The sequence below is a fragment of the Ascidia mentula genome, chromosome 9 (assembly GCF_947561715.1).
Source record: "Ascidia mentula chromosome 9, kaAscMent1.1, whole genome shotgun sequence".
In the NCBI taxonomy this organism is placed as follows: Eukaryota; Metazoa; Chordata; class Ascidiacea; order Phlebobranchia; family Ascidiidae; genus Ascidia; species Ascidia mentula.
The window spans coordinates 14,335,641-14,355,202 of record NC_138574.1 but is presented as its reverse complement, the minus strand read 5'-3'; the positions used below and the strand labels follow the sequence as shown (position 1 = coordinate 14,355,202).

General features: G+C 39.1%; 3 protein-coding genes across 3 annotated transcripts; all 3 read right to left on the bottom strand.

Moving 5' to 3' along the window:
• Window positions 1–1,158: 1,158 nt before the first annotated feature.
• LOC145914067 (bile acid-sensitive ion channel-like) lies at window positions 1,159–6,738 on the bottom strand. Its single transcript, XM_083001843.1, has 9 exons — window positions 6,490–6,738; window positions 5,986–6,121; window positions 4,731–4,946; window positions 4,363–4,573; window positions 3,730–3,919; window positions 3,039–3,178; window positions 2,642–2,749; window positions 2,069–2,201; window positions 1,159–1,718 (listed from the first exon to the last, which is right to left on the bottom strand). Exons 1-9 carry the CDS (start codon window positions 6,671–6,673, stop codon window positions 1,534–1,536), a joined length of 1,503 nt encoding a protein of 500 aa, XP_082857969.1. The 5' UTR covers window positions 6,674–6,738; the 3' UTR covers window positions 1,159–1,533.
• Window positions 6,739–8,055: 1,317 nt separating this feature from the next.
• LOC145914003 (bile acid-sensitive ion channel-like) lies at window positions 8,056–13,109 on the bottom strand. Its single transcript, XM_083001778.1, has 9 exons — window positions 12,858–13,109; window positions 12,416–12,551; window positions 11,833–12,048; window positions 11,287–11,497; window positions 10,512–10,701; window positions 10,093–10,232; window positions 9,813–9,920; window positions 9,404–9,536; window positions 8,056–9,070 (listed from the first exon to the last, which is right to left on the bottom strand). The coding sequence occupies exons 1-9, from the start codon at window positions 13,039–13,041 to the stop codon at window positions 8,886–8,888; spliced, it is 1,503 nt and encodes a 500-aa protein (XP_082857904.1). The 5' UTR covers window positions 13,042–13,109; the 3' UTR covers window positions 8,056–8,885.
• A 2,092-nt stretch (window positions 13,110–15,201) lies between these two features.
• LOC145914664 (uncharacterized) lies at window positions 15,202–19,225 on the bottom strand. Its single transcript, XM_083002480.1, has 8 exons — window positions 18,909–19,225; window positions 18,095–18,245; window positions 17,480–17,684; window positions 17,364–17,410; window positions 17,003–17,170; window positions 16,555–16,697; window positions 15,855–16,053; window positions 15,202–15,519 (listed from the first exon to the last, which is right to left on the bottom strand). Exons 1-8 carry the CDS (start codon window positions 19,223–19,225, stop codon window positions 15,202–15,204), a joined length of 1,548 nt encoding a protein of 515 aa, XP_082858606.1.
• Window positions 19,226–19,562: the final 337 nt, after the last annotated feature.

Here is a 19,562-nt window from a genome sequence, read left to right as displayed (position 1 = left end):
TGCCAACCTAATGACGTATCAACATAATGACGTATACCATTTGCTCATGCATTCAAATTCGGTAACTTTGATCTTAAACGACAGAAATCTAACAAAACAAAATAATTCATTACAACGCCGTATTGCCAATAATCTAGGATTATACTCCGGTATATCACCTTCCATACCAAGCTATACTTAGAAAACAATACTTCTTTCGTATATGCGCCTGTGGACCATTCTGAGCGTCTCAGCAGTCGTGCAAAGTAAACTTTGCTCAACTTATGAAAGAGCTTTTCTTGAGGCATTCACGGTTCACTGCACCTCGAGTTCATACGACCAACAATATGAGCTCTAGTTAAACCCAAGACATTTGGGAAGGTTGCACTGGTTGCTTATCTGTCAACACAAACATATATATGTTGGGTTTGGAAAGCCTGTTACATTCTCACCAGTTCACTTGGGTAATCTGGTTTTCTGGTGTGTTACATAACAAAAGACACTTTCGTTTGTCCTTTGTTGGGAAACAACAAGTGCCACGAAAGCGTAACACGTGTTAACAATGGCTTGGGCCAAATATAAAAACTGTACATTAATAATGAATTAAATTATCGCTTAAGTCGGGTTGAAAGAAAAATTCTCACACAAACAACATGAATACAAGGCTAAACTAGCGGTGGTGTTATTGTGTTTAACGTAATAACATGGTTGACATTTATTTGGGGGGGCGTTAGGAGAAAAGCATATTTGTATCGACGTGCCAAAATAATCCATCTCAATAGTAGAAATCCGGTTCTAAACAGAAATTTATAAGATACGAATTAAGCATACAAACCGTATAAGAGATGTTTGTCTGAATTAAACTATTGTAACAAATGCAGAAAGTTTTACCCGTGTATTTTGCAGCGTTTGGCGCGTTGTACGATTCAATATCCAGTCAAAATGATTTATACACACCAGAAGTTTTACCGAATTTGCCTATGAGAAATTCTCGACAGGCGTTCCACAAGGACCGAAAGGTACCACAAAGTGGAAACTAGTGTGCCTGCTAGTGTGAAAGCTAGCACAGTGCCACTCAACAGCTGCACTGATGAGACCTTACAGGTCGAAACAGTGCGTGTACACACCCTGTCTGCAGCGTTCCACAATGGTTTTTAATTGAAAGCTTTTTAGCAGAAACATTTTCAAGAGCCTTCAAATAGTTTGAGTAACCTTGACAAGTTATACCGAGAACGCTATAGAAATAACATCAAACAACGGTCAATGCAGAAACACACAAATAATTGGACAGATCATGGAACTTATAAAGCACAAAAGTCCCAACACAGCATTCTGCAACGCATAATCTGATATGAAAACCAGATGTTAAGAGGTAAGAATAATACGACAAAAACAGTAAAAGTTGGAGTAGCAACTTATTCGACCGCCTATAAACGGTAGAAGCGAGATGTAGGCATACGAAAGAGTAAAAATTAGAAATCAGGTTATGAACACGGGTAAATTTTCGAACAAAATTTATCTGCACACATGCATGGTATTGGAATCAATATGTTTTTAATTTTGAAATCCGTTGTTCGTTTTTTCATTCCAGGCTGATGGAACAGTTTCACTTTTTCCGTTGCTTTTCCTCTGTTTCAACTTGGGTTGTTTGAAGCAATATAATACCCGAGTAACGAAGTACTGAATAAACTCAACCAATGTTATAAAGCTCATTCCTATCCACAATCCAAGTTGCCCTCCTGCACGTAGAAAAGATATTTATTTTTAAAATTAGTTTTTTAATTATCCTTTTGGCTTCAGGGCCATTGATGATAAGCACTTAGTTTAAAGAGGTTGTCATTCAAGTGCAAGCTCAACTAATAAAAAGTAAATAATTTCGCAAGCTGCTGTGATTAAAATTTCCACTATTCCGCGAGCTTAGTACGGAAAATTCTTTTACAACATAAAAGACAGACTCCAAAGTAACAGTTAAAGTTGACACAAGAGCACCGTAAAACGTTGCCATTGCCAGGACATTGGCCGAAATAACGAACTTATATTCTATTCTACATTTAATTCAGATTGTCATCTGTTCTCTGTTTAATCTTACCGACGTCACTCATCAAACCTCCCTCATCAATTTGCTTCGATTCGACTTCTTTCTTGTACCCGATAGTTTCAAACGAGACCTCAAGTGAGAGAACATTTTCTCCGATGAATTCCCTCGATATGTTTGCAGTCGCCTAAATATGAACGGGAATATTGCCAAAATATCACTTGGTGATAAACCTGATATCCTTTGAACATAAATCGCAGTGTTACGGTGTTTATAAACACCAATCAGCAATGTTCATCAAATGCATAAATTTTCCATCATTCTAACGATCCTCTGATTGAGATTTACCAATAAATTACATAAAAGTCATTAGCATAAAAATAACAACCCAAAAGGATGTCATGGTCAGGGTTGCCAGATTTTTTTCACAAAAAGAGCAAAATATATCGTTTCAACATGCTCAAAAGCGCCAACTTCTGCAAAAACACGCACGAATCGCAAGGTCCCACAAAAGCCCTGGTTCAGGCACAAAGTTCCACAGTTAATGGGTGTTAGTGGGAGAATTCCTAGGTCGAAACTGTAACGGAAATTTATCCCTACTATCCAACGGGAGTGAGAAGTACCTACCTCCAGAAAAGCCACCGTTTCTCTTATTGGAACGTAGGAATACGACATCCTGACCGGATACTCGGTAAAGGAGCATGGAATCGTACAGTTACAAGCGTCGGGAGATAACTACAGAAGGTGTTAACTTCAATGGTAGAGTAGGAAGCACAACAAAAAATTTAGTTGGACGGAGTTAAAATAAAGTTAAAATTACTTCCGACTACACCGAGATTCGAACCCAGGACATTCTGGCCACGAATCCCGATCAGGTTTTTCTTGGTATACGGGTCGGGCGCTTGACCAATGTTGCCAATCACCCACCCTTCTTGGTTTTTGGCATTAAACTTTTGTTGAATGATTAAGCGCCACTTAGCAGCTAACTTAGTTCTGAATGGTATATATCTGTGTCGCAACTCACGTGTGGCGTGGATGCAGATAGCACGGGTGTACTGCAATTGTAAGTCTGCTCTATCGAACATTCCGGTGCGTAACCTCTCGCCCATATGTGATTGAAGTGATGACAACCACAATCGTCTATCACTATTTGAGTGTAGCACTCTAGAAAAATTATACATTCAAGTGAAGCGTTATAACTGCTTTAATGTATTACCAAGTTCAGTAAAACAATTACTCCGCAAGTCCACGCAACACTAGTAAAAGAGAAAGGCGGCGAAAGAAGGCAATTAATCCGCTTCGGTGTGGTAAAGAGAGCGCTGCACATTTAACAACATTTTTGTCACCTGACGATCATAATGGTCTTGTCCTAATTTATAACCAATGGAAACAATAATGTGTTTATAGTGAGCTGCAGGCAGGGCCACTGGTTCGACCTAACAGGTCTCATCAGCGCAGCTATGATGTAACTTACAACGATCTTGTCAACTAAACAGCCGATAAGACTTCCACTTTGTGGCAAGTCTTGTCTTAATATTTTAGCGACTGTATATAGTGGCAAAAAAAACTTTTACGAGGAAAACAAGGTACAGCAGGTACAAAAGTTGTTCCTATATATGTTTTTGGACTGCAGATGGCGCAAGTGCGCTATAAGTTTATGATCTTAGGGCATGTGAGTGGAGGGCGAAACAGTTTACAAACAATTTTCCACTCACCCCTCATGCAGGAGTCAAGAGTGTACGAGGAGAAAAACCTCAAAACCTTCTCATTTTCCGGGTTGCATTTGCCCCAAGGTTCGTACATAACCTCGGAGTCGACTCGGTTCAACACAGCGTAACCTTTTCTACCAACAGGAACCGCGACACCAAAGTGTTTCACGTTCGGCGTTTCATCTTTGTTGTGAACCTGAGAGAAAGTGCTGCGGTTCTATCTAGTGATTCGTTATGTACTTTTGGAGATGATTTAAGTTTATGGTAGCAAATAAACAATTTCACTGCAGTTGGTACTGTATATATCATGAAGCAACACGCCTCTAATTCACGTCAGCAGATTTACTGTGAAAAATCGATTTTCCTTATGTGTAATAGGCACATCAGTTTTTTTGTGAATATAACATTTTAGCAAAGCTAGCTTTCTAAACAAACCATCATCAGTTTCTTATTTAAATATAATTAATATATAACGCTTCCTGTTGCAGTATCTGATTATACCCACCGGAAAACGCCATGTTTGACCCTAAAGGTATATTGAGCCACCGTTGAGAAACCCTGGCATAGAGTAATTCCCGCAAATGCCGTAACACAACAGAATAACATCTTCCTGCTCACAATCAATCACTTTTCTCTCACCTGGAACAAAATTCCAGCTTCCTGCCTCCCAAAAAGTGGTTCCTCCGTATAATCCCAGTGTTGTACGTTAATCAACATGAGCAACCCGTTCCCAATCCCTCCAACTGTCTGGTTATGTTGAACCGATTGGTTGGAGTTGAAAGTATAACATTTGCCCTGGTTCGTTACGATCGGTGTGAAGTTGCCAGCGTTGCATAATTGTGAAGCGAATCTGGAACAGTTTGCTTTAAGTTGTGATTGAACATAAACCCATACGATTAAAATTTAATTACTGACATTCTTCAGTAATAGTCAAAAAACATAAAAAAGCACAAATATACACATCCAAACGTTTTTTTCATAAAACTGTGAACAACATTTTTACTCACATACAAGTTATTAGTTGGCCGTCGTCCAGCCAAGGATAACCTTTCTTATCATAGTAATCACTTATGGAGAAGTTTGGAAAGTTTTTGTACAACTTCAGCCTCTCCAGATTGAGAGGAATGTTGATTCTTTTCGTGTATTCGAAATCTGAGGGACTCGTAATTCTGTTTAAAGTGTGCATGGCCAGTTTCTCTTCATTGCTTGAAGGGAAAAAGAGTCTGAAAATAGATAAATTTAAACGTGCTGGAATCGCGTTTGTATTCCATTCATTCAGACTTATGTTGAAAAACGTTGAAAAACCTCACAGCACGCTCTTGTTTAGGACAGTTTAGTTGGCCAAAGAAAAAGCCAACTAAAACGACATTTAAATAAGGCTACGTGTGACCTCTATTAAAAAATTGTGAATCTTCTTGCAATTTAGTTGGTCGACGTTTAAGTCTTTATTTTTACGCACTTTGTCCTGATGAAGTTCGATTGCATATCGGCTGCAACGTCAACTAACTAAATTATTTTTGCCAGAAGAGCTTGTAAGGTTTTTCTGTACATTCACAAATTTTGAATACACATCACACAAATCCTTATTTGCGTGTATTTTCAGCTGGTTGTGATTTGACCAACTAAACGGTTCTAAGCATGTATCACGTGGTCCATGGCTGCGGCTGACATCTGACGTAATTTTACAAAATTAAGGCACGTAAAACGGCATATAAACACAAGAATGTCAACCTTTTAACAACAAAAAGGCCATAAACCGGCTAATGCATAATTAATGAGCCGAGCTTCTGATACATCAAAGTGGAAATGATAGAGGTTTATTTTTTTTACGCTGGAATGCTCACGTAGAGATCAGGTGACATTTTGGGTCGGCGCTACTTTCTTTGTTACAAAAACCCTTTTTTAAAACTTAAATATGGCCTTGGGTGTCCTTTTAAGGGTCGGGCGTTTTTACAAAATGAAATAAACGAGCAATACGTCTTGACATCAAGAGTATTATGAGACTTGACATTATATAATTCACCACAAGAATCTGTTATTCGCCGAGTCAAGAAATCAGCGTTCCATATCACAATATAATGTCGTTTTCAATCACTACAGTTCTTAGGTGCCTGGTTTTGTAACTTTGAGGTCATGTAACGTCTGAAAGATAATTCACATAACTACCCTCATGAAGTTGCATTTGTAACAAGACGTGAAAAGAGTGTTGAGTTAAACTGAAACTCTTATAGAACTCTAGTGTTAAAGACAATGCATATGCACCTGTTAAAGTTGCAAATCGTGACTGCAGGAAATTCGATGGTGCTGACGAACTCTCTCGAAACACTAGAAGTTGTTTTGTACTCGTAGTAATTCACAATTCTTGCCACAACTTGTTGAATTACTCCTGCCGTCATTCCTATGAATGTGAAAGAAGTTCCACATAAATTTATGGCTCATTGTAGAATTACAAGTTTGTGTACCAAATACATTAGTTCTAATCTCGAAAACCTAACGTTAATACTGGCCCCAAATCTGAAAATTGGGTTTTAGATAAACATTTTACAAAATGAAATCAGAACCAAGGAATTAAATAGACGCCAAAATCACTTGCACATTTGGTAAATGTGAGTACCCCGAGTATTCGAAGATATTTCTTTGATCTTTTGACCTTTCGTCACGCTTTACGAGCATTGAAAGCATCTCGAACTATTTCATAATTACCAAGACCACACAGGATGATTTTACAACAACAAACATTGGGATTCGCACAAAAGTATCGCTCACCCAACACGAGTAGAACCCAGAAAATTCGCTGCACAATATTCTTGCTCTTGTTCCAGAACATGATCCCATGACAACTCGTGTCAGAAACAAAATCTTTTTCCAAAGCAAATCTTTCATTTTCATTCTTGTCATAATCTTCTCCATCTAGGGAAACCACCTCGTTTCCGCACTGGTTGCATTTCATCTTTAACCTGTGACCTTCGACCCTCTTACACCGCCAAGTAACGTTTCAGTTTGTGTAAATTTGGGCTACTGCTGTAACATGTAAATAACACAGCAATAACAGCCCACAGCGCTTATGGGAATTTAGTGGTAAGTGAATTTGTACAAACAAAGACCAGCTGTTTATATTCCTATCAGAGAACATCAGACAGAAGTCACTCTTTCGACTTAGGTCCAATCTGTGCAGCTTGGTGATTGTTAACGATCTTGTCAGCTAAACAGCCAGGCGAAGACCTCTACTGGCGCTGTCTGCCGCGCTTAAAACACATTATTGTTTCAATTGTTCACATTTATATTTTGTTTCACAAACTTCATAAAAACCTCTATAAACACATATAAACCGACTTTACCGCTTTTCATTGTCTGTTTCGTAAACACTAAACTTTAAAGCAGTTTTCGCAATTGTTTCCACGACAGCGCATTCAAACCTTGCACCAAAGTTTGCCAGAAACGTCTTCTCCGAACGCTCGAGTGAATTTAATCAGCGCTTCTTACGCTAGGCGTTGATTGCGTTCAAACCACGTGTTTTTTCTTAACACGGTCCGCGTTACTCTGAAATGGAACTAATTTTGTTAATCGAGTTCACGCATTGCAACGCATTCTGTTCACTTTCCTAATTCGTTTCATATATATTTAAATGTAGCAAATGCTCCTCAATATGGATGATATTTGCATTGGGCCGGAAAGTATTTGTTTATTTTTGTCCGTTGAGGACTCGAGCTATCTTTTCTCTGTGTATTAAAAGTTACGTAGTCAAGGTATTAAGTCCCTATCAAACAGCTATGGTTATAACTATTCTCCAGCAACAAACTTGGGCAATCGATTGGCAACTCCTATTAAACAATATATAACACTGTGGACCACAAGGAAACACAAAGAATGGTCGAAATATCCCATACTTGCCTGTGATTCCTCATACACTAACACTGACAGACAAACGAAATGTAACCAACGCTTAACTAAGTTTGGCGCACCGCTGGCATCTCCGTATCAAAACGTTCAGAATCGTCTCGGCGGACCGACACGCTTAACTTCTGCTGCTTGGAAGCCATGCCCAGGTTTCACGCATACGCCCTAAGCGTGTTGTGTTGGTCTCTGATCACCTGTCAATCAAAGTGTCTGGAATCCACTGCTGTGAAAAGTTCATGGTTACACGCTCAACGATTTCATAATATTCTGGTTCTTTTTTATGGACGTTGCTTATTTTTCGCACTATGGTGACTAACTGTTTTCTAAAGCTGGAAACTTTTCTTTCCTGCACACAGAGACTTCATGCTGTTGTTCTTTGTATGTTCGCAGTAAGCGTGATCGAATTAGTAGTTTTCCGTCGAGCTGACAACAACAACAAGCAATCCTTTTTTTATCAATAATTAAAGACGGTTTGTCTGATGGAAAACAACAACACCTCAGACCCTTTCAAGGTTGGAAGCATATAATCCCACAGGCCAGTTGCTTGGTGGTCTGCGAAGCGATCTTTTAGGGTCGAATTGTAAACGTTATGTTCCATGCGTGGGCAGAAGTACTTAATAGCCATATATTAGAATAACATCTAGGTAAGGAATTTTGCGTGGTAGAAAAAACATTTTAAAGTGGTCTCATAAAAATTATCAGAGTAGAGGTTGGAAACCACAGGATTTAATAATGTATGTTTATGCCGGGCGTAAAAATATCACATAGAAACAGCATACGCGAAAAACACACAGTGTATCGACTTATCATGGAACTTATTAAATATATAAACACAAACATGACAGCAGACAGACAGTCGTGCACTCCGTTTCGACCAATCACAAGCCTTATCAGTGCAGCCGTTGACCAACGACGGGCCAGTCGACTAAATGGTGAGACCTGATTGGTTGAAACAGTGCGCACAACTCACTGATTGTCTGCACAAAGATGGCAAATTTTATTATAGGTAACCTCATGTACACAAGAGGTGGAAAACGCAGTAGAGGAGCAAGGCAAGGATCAACATATTTACAATCGAAATTTGAAACGAAAGTAAGAGCGGAGTGTGGTCTGTGCAGTTTCTTGATACAATGGAAACGAGGTAACGGTCAAATTTCAAGACTACATAAATTATAAAATTGATCTGTGTGTCGCTAAAACACGGAATACATTTTTTCAATGCTACAGAAAATGTAGAGTCTGGCCAATGAGAATTTATTATGTTTTTAATATTGAAATCCGTTGTTCGTTTTTTCATTCCAGGCAGTGGGAATAGTTTCACTTTTTCCGTTGTTTTTCCTCTGTTTCAACTTGGGTTGTTTGAAGCAATAAAATACCCGAGTAACGAAGTACTGAATAAACTCAACCAATGTTATAAAGCTCATTCCTATCCACAATCCGAGTTGCCCGCCTGCAAGAAACATTTTCCTTTCGTGAGAGAACATTGAGTCTTATTTCAAGACACATTGCAAAGGGTTATGTGTGGAAGTCAATTAACAAAATATTCAGAAAAATTAAATCCGCATTTACAGACGAAAATTTGAACAATCTTCCATAAACTTTGAACAAAAGTTTGTCCGACAAGTTTTAAAGTAATAAAAACTCTTTATAATATAAACATTGGGATTAAATGCAGCATATTGGCTGTGGACAAATATCGTAAGTAGTAATGGCAAAATTTGAATTCAACTGCAGTTTCTACGTGAAATATTCCATCTATAATCTGTTCACTGTTTAATCTTACCGACGTCACTCAATAGACCCCCCTCATCAACTTGCTTCGATTCGACTTCTTTCTTGTACCCGATATTCTCGAACGAGACTTCAAGTGAAAGAATATTTTCAGTGACGTATTCCTTCGTTATGTTAAAGGCCGCCTGGCAATGAACAGAAACACAATATCATAGGCGTGTTCTTAAAACGCATAGTCTAACACGGTCTTAGGGATAGGGTGAGCATTTATTCTTATGATATTACCTTTATTATTTATATACTTAAAATGCTGCTGTTTGCATTCACGTTATAAAAAGCTGATCACAAAATATGTTCCAAAAAGAATTTCAAGCATGTTTCAATCGTTTTTCATCGATTTCGGTGATCAGATTCGTCCAGAAAACCAAACTTTACATTTAAACGCGAAGAAAAAGTCATACCTCAAGAAATGTTGTTGTATCTCTTATTGGTCCGTAGGAATACGACATCCTCACCGGATACTCAGTGAAGGAGCATGGAATCGTGCAGTTACAAGCGTCGGGAGATAACTACAGAAGATATTAACAAATTTACATGCAAATTTGAATTGGTGTTTACATTATGCTGAAAGTAGGTTTGTAAATCCAATCGTTTCGTGAAAAGAATTGTTTTATGTAAAAACTATCTGATTGAGCAAATATATCAAACATATTATAACCTATTCTGTATTACTTTACTCACACGTGGCAAAACTGTAGAAAGCACGGGTGAGCTGCAATTGAAAGTCTGATCTATGGAACATTCCGGTGCGTAACCTCTCGCCCATATGTGATCAAAGTGATGACAACCACAATCGTTTATCACTATTTGGGTGTAGCACTCTGGAAAAAATATTAAACGTTTAATACATTTATGTTTTGCGTTTCTAGAAAACTTGTCCGGTAACTGGAAATAAATAAACCTTGGTGAATTAGGTATAACAAGTAAAAAGTTCTTGTTTTAGATGCAAAGGTTTTCAAATTATTGATCGTAAAAAACAGTTTGTTGAAAATTTCAGTTCTGAAACTTCGCGTCGTAAAAATTTTAAGAAACATTGGTCGTGTTTTTAACATTTGGAGTTAGATCAAGAAATTGTGGCATGTGGGTGGAGGAAAACTCACCCCTCATGCAGGAGTCAAGAGTGTACGAGGAGAAAAACCTCAAAACCTTCTCATTTTCCGGGTCGCATTTTCCCCAAGGTTCGTACATAACCTCGGAGTCGACTCGGTTCAACACAGCGTAACCTTTTCTACCAACAGGAACCGCGACACCGAAGTGTTTCACGTTCGGCGTTTCATCTTTGTTGTGAACCTGCGAACAAAATTTTAACATACGTTTACTTGGCATGACTTGCTCACATCTTAGTTGTGAACCTGGGTGAAATGTTACTTGATTTAGTCGCTTTGTTTGTGACGATGATTTTACTGAGGCAACAAATGATTTAAAAAATCGTTTTTACACAAAACTAATCCCTGTGAGAGAAATCCAGTGTAAGACTGACACACAAGACTGATAAAATGCAGCGCATTTAACTTAATTGAATTAATTTTCTAGATGTTTTTGAAGTGATTTTGATGATGCCCTGTAGACATCCAATTAAATAGAATTTCAAATTATGTATATTGTTGAGTACAACAGTTTTTAACTGTTTTGTCGGCACTCCCATCGATCTTATGCAGAAGTTAAATATAATGTTGCTGTTGCTGCCAGGCATATTATATATTAATAATAATAATAGTTACGTTTATCAGTGCTATAAGGACAGCAGAAGTTCCAGTTTCACCGCCACCGCCACCGCCCCCCTGGTAACATCTGCTGTATCAGTGGTACTTAGTAGCAAATGGTAGCAATGTAGTTGGCGCAGGGCAATTGTTGAGACACAGATATTTCTCTTACCTGGAACAAAATCCCAGCTTCCTGCCTCCCATTCAGTGGCTCCTCCGTATAATCCCAGTGTTGTACGTTAATCATCATGAACAACCCGTTCCCAATCCCACCTACTGTCTGGTTATGTTGAACCGACTGGTTGGAGTTAAAAGTGTAACATTTACCGTGGTTCGTTACGATCGGTGTGAAGTTGCCCGCGTTGCAAAATTGTGAAGCGAATCTAAAACAGTTGGTTGTGGAAGTTGGACAACAAGTGATACGAATATCGTAAACCTACGTTTTCCAAAAACTATATTTGGGGAATTTAAAAAAGTTTAAACGTGTTCACGTCCACAAACAAGTTTCAAACTATTAATTTCTAACTTTAAAACAATTCTTACAAGTAGTTCTAAGTCGTTGGTTTGATGTTGTTTACGATATAAATATTTCGCCTGTATTTACAGGAATCATCAGTATCGCTTATTCAAACACCATCTGTTACTTTGGGATAGCAGGGAATAAAAACACACAAACTTCTAATTTAACTTTGAAACCTTTTAATGCAGTTTCACTCACATACAAAGCAATAGTTGACCGCCATCCAGCCAGGGGTATCCTTTCTGATCATAATAATCACTTATGGAGAAGTTTGGAAAGTTTTTGTACAACTCCAACCTCTCCAGATTCAGAGAAATGTTGACCGCTTGAGCGTACGCCAAATCTGGAGGACTCGTAATCCTGTTTAAAGTGTGCATGGCCAGTCTCTCTTCATTGCTTGAGGGGTAAAACAGCCTGAAAATAAAGTGTTTTAAATCGCATGATACAAAGAACAAGTTTGTCTGAGCGTTTATGTTGCATTGGTTTACATTTTCGTGATACCCGTTACCCACAGTCTAAATTTGACCTAACAAACATTTTGAAATATTGATCATTTGGTCCAACAGAATGACTGCATGTAATGGAAAATAGTTAGGCTCCTGACTCGGTAATCCTTTAATATGACCATATTAAACAGAAAAAGTGTTTCACTAAAATCATCTGTTTAAGCTGCCTATGGTAAATGCAGGACAACCAACAAGACGTTACAACAGCCAATATATAGTGTTGTACGAAACTGAAATTCTCTAAAACTCCAGTGTTAAAGGCAATGTATATGCACCTGTTAAAGTTGCATATGGTGACGGCAGGAAATTCGATGGTGCTGACAAACTCCCTCGATACACTAGACGTCGTTTTGTACTCGTAGTAATTCACAATTCTTGCCACAACTTGTTGAATTACTCCTGCCGTCATTCCTATCAATGTGAAAGAAGTTACACGTAATTGTTTCTTATATTTCTTGTTTGTTTTGGATCATTGTAGATTTACAAGTGAATATGTATCAAATTCATTGATTATTAATATGAAAACACAATGGTATTATTTAACTGGTACATTAGTCTTGGCTGTTGGTAGCAGGAGGTTGGCTTGTTGTAGATAGCATTTAGTCACCATGGGTAAAGGTACATTTAATTAATTTGCTGAAAATAACTTATTACGAATACGAATACGAATACCAAATATTGGAAGATGTTCAGTTGTTTTGTTGATATTTCGCTTACCCAACACGAGCAGAACCCAGAAAATTCGCTGCACAATATTCTTGCTCTTGTTCCAGAACATGATCCCATGACAACTCGTGTCAGAAACAAAATCTTTTTCCAAAGAAAATCTTTCATCTTCATTCTTGTCATAATCTTCTCCATCCAGGGAAACCACCTCGTTTCCGCACTGGATACATTTCATCTTCAACCTGTGATCTTTGACCTTTGACCTACTTAAACCACGCAAAGTTTACGTTTTGGACACAAGTACGCTTCTGCAATACATAAAGTGATTATTGTTAAGTCGCACCACACAATTGTACAACGGCACATATCCTTAGATGTCGTTACGTTTGACGATGTATCATTTTGTCCAAAGTTTTCTGTAAAATTTCAATTGGGAAGTTTGATTCTGCATTGAAAAATACATTCTTCGGCTACCAGCGATCTCAAAAATCTTTCATTCAATATCGACCTTGTTGTTCTGTAAACGATTCGGTTCAAAAGACAACTTCAAGGTGTTTCTTTACCGCAGCATAAATGCAAATCCGCATTACTGTAACTCTATTTCCATCCACCCACAACACATTAAAACTGTGCCTTTCTTTACAAGGAGCACCTTTAGCGAACAGTACGTGCCGGTGACAGAACTAATCAGCGTTTTTTTGCGTCAGGCGTTGTCTCGTTTGCGTTCAAACAATGTCATGCCATTTAAATCTTGACTACGGTTGGCATCATCAACAAACTTTTTTTGTGAATAATAAACTGTTTGTTTTTCCGATGGAAATAACAACAAATATACACTTTTAGTATAAAAAGATTTTAAACAAAAGGTGCAAAAGGTGTATATTTGTTGTTTTTTTACTGGAAGAACGCCAGATTCATAATTCATTATGATACCTGATGGTCACAACCTATTTTCAGTTTTCAACCTTTTTTTATGAAATTAAATCACAAAATTTCTGAACTAAGAAACTTGGTTCAGCAACGAACTTCAATTGGTATTTACTGATAAATATGAAACACCGCTACCGCAAACAACACGAGCGACCAGAGAAACTGATTCAGTTTTGTTGTAACAACAAGACTAACACGATATGAACAGCTCAGAACAATATGTTGCACATAGATATTATCGCCACCTCTGTGTACAAAGGTCCAGAATTGTCTCGACGGGGCGACACGCTCAACTTCTGTTCTGTAGGAATCATATCGGGTTCCGCGCTCACGCCCTGAGCGGGTTGTGTTTGTATTTTCCGACCTCCCACCCACTGATAGTGCAAAGAGTCTGTACTAAATTTATCGTCATTACCAAAGGAAAATTACATCTTCCAGCTCTAAGATTTTTATAAGTTTATATCCTATAAGTTTATATTTTATATTTGTAGCAATAACCGTTGCTAAATTTAAACACTAAACCCTTACACATTCCCCTGTCTCTTTCCATCTTATTATGCCTCTCATAAGTTTAACTGGTGTAAATTTTAACTACCATGCGATACTCACTATGCCTAAATCAGACTATCACCATCTTTGTCCATGATTCCGTCATGGATGGATGCGCTCCACTCCCGTAGACGAAGCGTTATCGGGTTTCATGCCAACTTCTTTGTTTGTTGTCTTTTTTTCATCACTAACTGGAGTCAATCAGCAGTCAAGAACTTCAATCATTTCGTTGAATTTTTGAAACTTTGACAGCGGATTTTCGACTAAAAAGTCTGTCGTTATTGTTTGGACGAACTCGACGCTATTTATTGTCTGTAGTAATTTCATTGTTTTACTAAAAATATCTATTTAATCTTATAGAGGACACTCAGAACTATTTGTTTCTATACAAATCCAGTCACCGTTGGTGATCGCAGAGGTCATGGCGGGACAATAAGCAACACGTGAGGAATGTTAATTTGATCACAAGACAACTGCGGTTGTTTGCGTCAACACTTCCATGGCAACGTCCTTTTATACCGCTTACGTCAGAACAGAACCGACACAAAGGTGGCAATTAATTGGCGTGACCCGGTATCACGTGTTCCAAGGAACGTAGCCACGCCGCTGTGTGACGTATGAACGTAATGCAAAATATATATTTTATTGCAAGCCATCGGAATTCAAAGAAATATGAAGGAATTAAAATAAAAAATACCACAAAAAAGATCACCAACAAAGAAATGGACTCGGTTTACACACAGTGCCCTGTGCATAGAATGTGCGAGGACGTTTTCTTAGTGATCACAGAAAGTTGTAGGGGGTCCAGTGTTGCCAAAGAAACCTCCCAGTTTCAAAGCAAACGAAGGTGATCACGGGCCCCATAAACTGGTACAGGCACCGGTGCTCCATCCTCTTACTGGGCCCTATATACATATTATTTGTAACCCTCTATGACGTCATCAATCCAGTCTCTGTAGAAAGAGACGCGCGCGTACACCGAGGGAACGTTCGATCGCGTGCCGCAAGTTCCAGAACTGAATACACCGTGAACCACCAGGCGATCGGACTTGAAGCCCCCGCGTTCGTCTTTGGTTTGACAGAACAATGGACTCCCGCTGTCAGAATTGCACCCATCCCTGTGTAGTGCTCCAGCACAAAGATGACATGGACGGATTCGACCTCTACAGCGTCTGTTGGCGACAATTGGAACGCTGACTTCTTGCAGGACCGGGGGTGTAGCGTTCCGGTAAGTCTGTATTATTACATTACAAGCAGAAATAATTCATAACTGTTGTCATCGATACATCTCGGCAGTGATGTCACTTACGTTACATTTGTCAAAAGCTTGCGGAAAGTATTGGAATATTTTATGCGAAGTTTATTTACAGAATTGCATTTTGTTGCGTTTTCTTAAATCTTGTCTTGCAGCAAATCACTTGGCATCCATAATGTTGGAAGAAGCAACAGCATTTCACAAGCCTTGCTGTTATGATTATCACCTCAGTTTTCCATGGGCAATAAACGCAGAACAAACGCAATAATTCAACCCAAACCTCTTCGCCTTGCAACCACAAACTTATAACTCACCTCAAGCCACAAGTTGTAATCGGGATAGGGAAAAACCCCTATCTTTTCGGTGATTCCCCACCCTGTCAGTTTGCAGTTTCTCCAGTTGTTCGCCTCTTCGCCCTGGAGCGGTAGCGTTGCTATGGCGACGTTGTCGTCATTGGTGTCCACCCGGTTGGACAATCGAAGCAGGGCGATGTCATTCAGGTCGGGTTTCTTCCTGCAGACGAGCCAGGAACAACATATCGCATGCGTTTGTTGTAAATATATCGGTGATTTGCAACGACTGTTACATATTTTGAACCACAAACTCACTGGATTTTCAAAGAAAAAAAGACGTTTATATGGGGTACATCGATACATTAACAGTGCAAATAGAGTATAAAGTGCAATAAACAGTGTTAAAAGTATGCCGGAACGCCGTCTTATTTAAAGAATTCTGCATATTCAACCGTTCCGGTGAGAATTTTTTTACCTTCCATCCTGGCAATAAGATAACTACAAGGTTTCTAGGTATAAAAGTATTGCATTGCAGTGAAATTTTGCTTCGTCCAGTCAGGGAACAATACAGACACGTGCCATTACAAAATTCTCATTGATAGTTTTTGTCAAACCAATTGGTGTTTGTTCCCAACGGAGAAAGCGATTGCACAAAAGTTTCAAAAATCCCTTCAATTACTTCGATAAAAATTTAATTGAAACATTCTGCGATGGAACAAACCTGTTATTACAATAGTGGGGATGGCAAACAACTCTGTCCACATTTCTTGCCTGTCCGTCACCTTCAGTTGTGAAGTTGTTTAATTTCTTACCAACGATAACTCGCAAAAAGTCCCCGGTTACCAACACTTCCTTGCAAAGGCTCTACAAGCAGCAAAGCACAATTTTTGTGGCGTTAAAACATGTTTGCCGTAACGGCAAGGACTTAGAATGGCAGTGGCGATCACGTCGAAGTAACGAATATAATTTTGACCTAGGATGAATTCTGTGTGTGAGGTGTTCTCAAAATATCTGCACATTAACCACACTCAACGTATCTGAAGTTAATACAGTTCTTAACATCAACGTTAAACACACATTTACGCTGTTATTATGTAAAAATAAATAGGATTACAAGAATTATTCCATAAAATTTATAATACACACACACACACATGTTATCACCGTACATCCATGATGCAATGGCGAGCAGTGAGAACCCATCTATTGTGGATGAGAACTCCTCCACACACAGGGGGGAAACCATCTATCGGTTTCTTAACCCAGGGTGTGTTTTGGTACATTATGTAAGCGTTCATTTTCCTTAAAGTTTCGCTCGCCTCCGAACCACCAACAACCTGGAATCGAAAGCTTGTTTACAGCCTGATGAGGTAACTTGGTTTCTTTTTAGCAAAAACGCCAATTTAGTTTCGTCATGTAATCAAACCCGAAAAGACAGTGACAAAAACAGCGAACTGTTTGAGGTGGAGAAGTGCAAAAAAACTTTCGGTTTAATGGAGTTGGAATGCAGACCCGAAAAAGCTGGTTTACCTTCAAATCGATTGAAAAGCCATCGGAAAAGTCGTCTTGTGCCAGCTCTGCAGTAAAAGTATTTTAATATCCCTGGAAGTTAAAACGAATTCGCTTCCATTATAAAGCACACTGACCCAAATCTGCCCCCGTCGTGTAATTCTGGAATATTTGCTTCCTCGAACCTTCATTTATCCTCAGTGGTTCGTCACAACAAGTCCAACACTTGGTCACGTGACGTGCGCAACAGTCGCAGTCACGTGACGCGTGTGAGCTCAAGGGCGTCCTCCAGTGGAGACGACCGGCGTGGCAACATTCGCGGATCTGAGGGTCGTATCTTCTCTGAAAGACAAACGCAGTGTGACGTATGTTCCTTTAAGATAGCAGCGTTTGTTCGGAACAAACTATGCTACAACAGACAATAGAAAACCTGTGCAGAAAAAATCGCCCCGATTGTACATGCGGTATAAAACACATATACGCACTTTGCTGAAAAAACAAAACAAATTATACAATGTATACACACGTGTCGAGTTTCTGTTGCATCTACAGCGAAATACAACAGGTACTTTGAAACGACTGATGACTATTTAACTTGCTTTAAATATCCTATAGGTTTTTATACTGTAACTGCCCTGTTGCTACAAGTACCATTCCAATGCATGTAAATACATTATTCCTCAACAGGGAATAACATGAAAGTCGTCTATACAGAAATGTAAATAGCACAACATAAAGATACAAAACATCACCCCATCATATCCGGCTGGACAGCAGGCTGGTTCCTTAACCTTACGAGGTGGTCGTATCTTTTTCATTGAAGATGAAGGCTTCAATAAGCACGCATCCTTAGCAGCACAAGCCGTGTCGTATCCTGACCATCTGCCGTTCGACTGACATGTTCTGTGGATGTGGTTTTCTAATTTATGATATTCCTGACGTAATAACAGGACAAGAGATTTTTTATTCAAACAAATCAAATATGTGTAGTTTTTACGGCTCTTTTTTATGGAAAATCGAAAAGAACGAATTTAAAAAAATACAGCAAAGTCGTCTTATAGTCACACCAGCTGCACTGATATGAGACCTTTTAGGTCGAAACAGTGGCCATCTGTCTGCAGCTTACACAATTCATATTATTGGCTCCACATTGGATATAAAAAAATACAGTTTGAATGGCGTTATTTTGAAACTATTTGACTTTTGTCATAAAACAATTTCATTGGTAGGGGCTGGAAATCGCAAAACAAGATTTAATCGAGGTTTAAGAAAATAGTAAGGAACTTTCCTAAGATAAACTGTAAAAAAATATCAACAGGAGGAAAATCCGGGTTATCCAGGGACATTAGTTGGGGTTACAAAGAAATCATTGGAAAAGAAAGACTGATAATATATGAAAGACGCAAGAGACGTGTTTGTGTTACGACTATTTATGTTAAAAATCAAAACAAAGCATTTCCAGTGGACTTTCTGCTTCGATGAACCAAAACTTTCCTGTAAAATATTTGCCCCCACCAAACCTTGACAACTTAAAACCAAGAAACACCTGATAACACCTAACCTGACCTGCACAGAGAACCGCGAATCGAGAAGCCTTCGTCACACTCGAACACACAAATCGAGCCGTATCTCTCCTCCCGTGTGCAGAAGGACTTCCTCCCGTTGTGAGGATCCAGCAACCTCCGGCATCCGGGTTTTCCGATGCCGGGAGTCGAAACCATGACTTCCCTCTTGCTCCTCCACGCTGCGTTGCCGTGGAAACCGCATCTCTGCAGGATTAGCACCAGAGGAAGAGCGGCGATGAAAAGGAGGACGATTTTCGGAACGGAAAAACGGGGAAGAAATCTCCTGCAAGTCCTGGCGGTGCTTTTAGGTGCTGTCATGGCAACAGTCGTGAAAGCCCTCGTGCGAACGACGAAGGGCTGTAGATTCGTTGTTGGAAGAAACCAGATCTTCGGGTAACAGAAATGTGAGAACTGAAACTCGCTTCTGGCCGATTTCTGTCTTTCTTGTGTCTTTTTAGAGAGTTTACTGTGCGTTTATAATAATACGGGAAAGACTTCCAACAACCTTCATGCGCCTACATCCAAATAGACTTTTAATAAGCTTGCCGAAATCACAACAGATGTAATTCGAGTTCAATCCGCCCAATGTCCTTTGTCTACGATAACCCACTGGCCACAATATTTGCGAATATTACATTAGAAATACCAACGCATG

What these genes read in the sequence shown, in the direction of transcription:
- LOC145914003 (XM_083001778.1), bottom strand. Translation starts at nt 13,041, where the DNA reads ATGAAATGTATCCAGTGCGGAAACGAGGTGGTTTCCCTGGATGGAGAA. An exon ending in ACCATATGCAACTTTAACAG is followed by an intron (nt 12,049 to 12,415) that starts GTGCATATACAT and finishes CTTTATTTTCAG; the next exon opens with GCTGTTTTACCCCTCAAGCA. An exon ending in GGGTCTATTGAGTGACGTCG is followed by an intron (nt 9,071 to 9,403) that starts GTAAGATTAAAC and finishes TGTTTCTTGCAG; the next exon opens with GCGGGCAACTCGGATTGTGG.
- LOC145914664 (XM_083002480.1), bottom strand. Translation starts at nt 19,225, where the DNA reads ATGACAGCACCTAAAAGCACCGCCAGGACTTGCAGGAGATTTCTTCCC. An exon ending in GCTTTTCAATCGATTTGAAG is followed by an intron (nt 17,171 to 17,363) that starts GTAAACCAGCTT and finishes TTTCGATTCCAG; the next exon opens with GTTGTTGGTGGTTCGGAGGC. An exon ending in CCCCACTATTGTAATAACAG is followed by an intron (nt 16,054 to 16,554) that starts GTTTGTTCCATC and finishes GCTCGTCTGCAG; the next exon opens with GAAGAAACCCGACCTGAATG.
- LOC145914067 (XM_083001843.1), bottom strand. Translation starts at nt 6,673, where the DNA reads ATGAAATGCAACCAGTGCGGAAACGAGGTGGTTTCCCTAGATGGAGAA. An exon ending in CTGGGTTCTACTCGTGTTGG is followed by an intron (nt 6,122 to 6,489) that starts GTGAGCGATACT and finishes TCACATTCATAG; the next exon opens with GAATGACGGCAGGAGTAATT. An exon ending in GGCCAACTAATAACTTGTAT is followed by an intron (nt 4,574 to 4,730) that starts GTGAGTAAAAAT and finishes AAACTGTTCCAG; the next exon opens with ATTCGCTTCACAATTATGCA.